This window comes from Echinococcus granulosus (genome assembly GCF_000524195.1).
Source record: "Echinococcus granulosus chromosome Unknown EG_S00040, whole genome shotgun sequence".
Classification (NCBI taxonomy): domain Eukaryota; kingdom Metazoa; phylum Platyhelminthes; class Cestoda; order Cyclophyllidea; family Taeniidae; genus Echinococcus; species Echinococcus granulosus.
The window spans coordinates 677102-678426 of record NW_020170420.1 but is presented as its reverse complement, the minus strand read 5'-3'; the positions used below and the strand labels follow the sequence as shown (position 1 = coordinate 678426).

General features: G+C 42.0%; 1 protein-coding gene across 1 annotated transcript; it reads left to right on the top strand. All coding sequences in view use genetic code 11, as the record gives it.

The window, feature by feature from the left end:
• Positions 1–81: 81 nt before the first annotated feature.
• On the top strand, positions 82–1325 carry EGR_05488 (Kelch-like ECH-associated protein; the record flags this gene model as incomplete). The annotated part of the gene is made up of 3 exons (XM_024494737.1): positions 82–136; positions 1046–1221; positions 1257–1325. 3 exons carry the CDS (start codon positions 82–84, stop codon positions 1323–1325), a joined length of 300 nt encoding a protein of 99 aa, XP_024350922.1.

Sequence of the window (1325 nt, the reverse complement as noted above, 5' to 3'; positions counted from 1 at the left end):
ATCTGACGAGGTGAAGTGAGAGGAAGGGCGATGTGTTAGTGAATGAGTAGGTGGATGAATCATTTGTAAATAAGGAATGATATGTTGGTTCTTTCATCGATCGTTGGATTAGAGGCGCTATTTCCCATCACAGTTGGTCAGTCAACAAACAATACCCTTTGAACATCACATTTCAATGAGATGAAGTGAAGTGAAGAGAAGTGGAATGATAAACCATTTTATAGTCATCGAAACTTTATTGGCATCTGTTGTAAAGGGCCATGACATCCATTCTCTTAGCGACGTTTATCGCAACTCTCTCTTCCCTAACCGACGTATTTATTGAGGCACTTTTGGGCAGTGCTTTGTTTTTATGCCGCACAGCACGCCCTTTTTATGTTATATAATGCAGCGGCAAGTTTAGCAGGAAACCAGCTTCCCTCCACCCCAGCCTTAGAATATCATCCAGTCATTCAGTAAGTTTAGGTCATATTTTCGCTATATAAAAGGGAGCCCAACATGAAATATTAGGAGGATCACAATAAAAGGTAAGAAAATGAGCAAAGTAAACCCTGAACCCTAGGTTATTTTACGATTGTCTGATACTTAAGGATATGGTTTATATTGTTGGTTAAGTCAATTACCAGCCCTTCAATATGGTCATTTGTAAAACCATTATGTTGTCTTTCCCCTAATAATATCTTTAATATCCTCCCCGTTCTCTTTTTATATTCGCATTATAATGTGTCTTTGTTGGTTGATTATCATCCCTATCTATAATTCTGCTTGCAGGAATACGAGGTAACTTAGTTTTTCAGACTTTGCCCTTATCGTGAATTACGATACCTTAAAAATAGCCATCTCTACACTAAATACATCTGAAAATCGAACAACTCTTAGGCAAAGTTGCTATTTGAGAAATCTAACCGTTGTATTCCTTTTTCTTCCTGATTTTGATAAAGTCTGAGGACAGTGGCAGGGATTTACAGAATAAGGTAATTTGGAAAATTGTGGAATCGTCACAGAGACTGTATACCTATCGCTGTATTTTGCCCTCACGATATAGGTGGTTACGATGGCAACGAGTTTCTCTCCAGTGTGGAGGTCTATGACCCCTCCCGCGACACGTGGACAAGAACTACTGTGATGCCCTGTGGCAAGTCGGGTCACGCGGTGGTCACGAGTAGAGAGCCAGTGGCAGCCATCGCTGCCTCCGCCACCACCTCCACCTCCCCCTCTGTTGTGAAGTGAAGTGGTTTTCCTTTCTTCCTTCCCAGCGTCCCTTTGTACAGTCTCCTCCTCCCTCTCCCTCCCTCGCCTTCTCTGCACCGAACGAATACATGTGA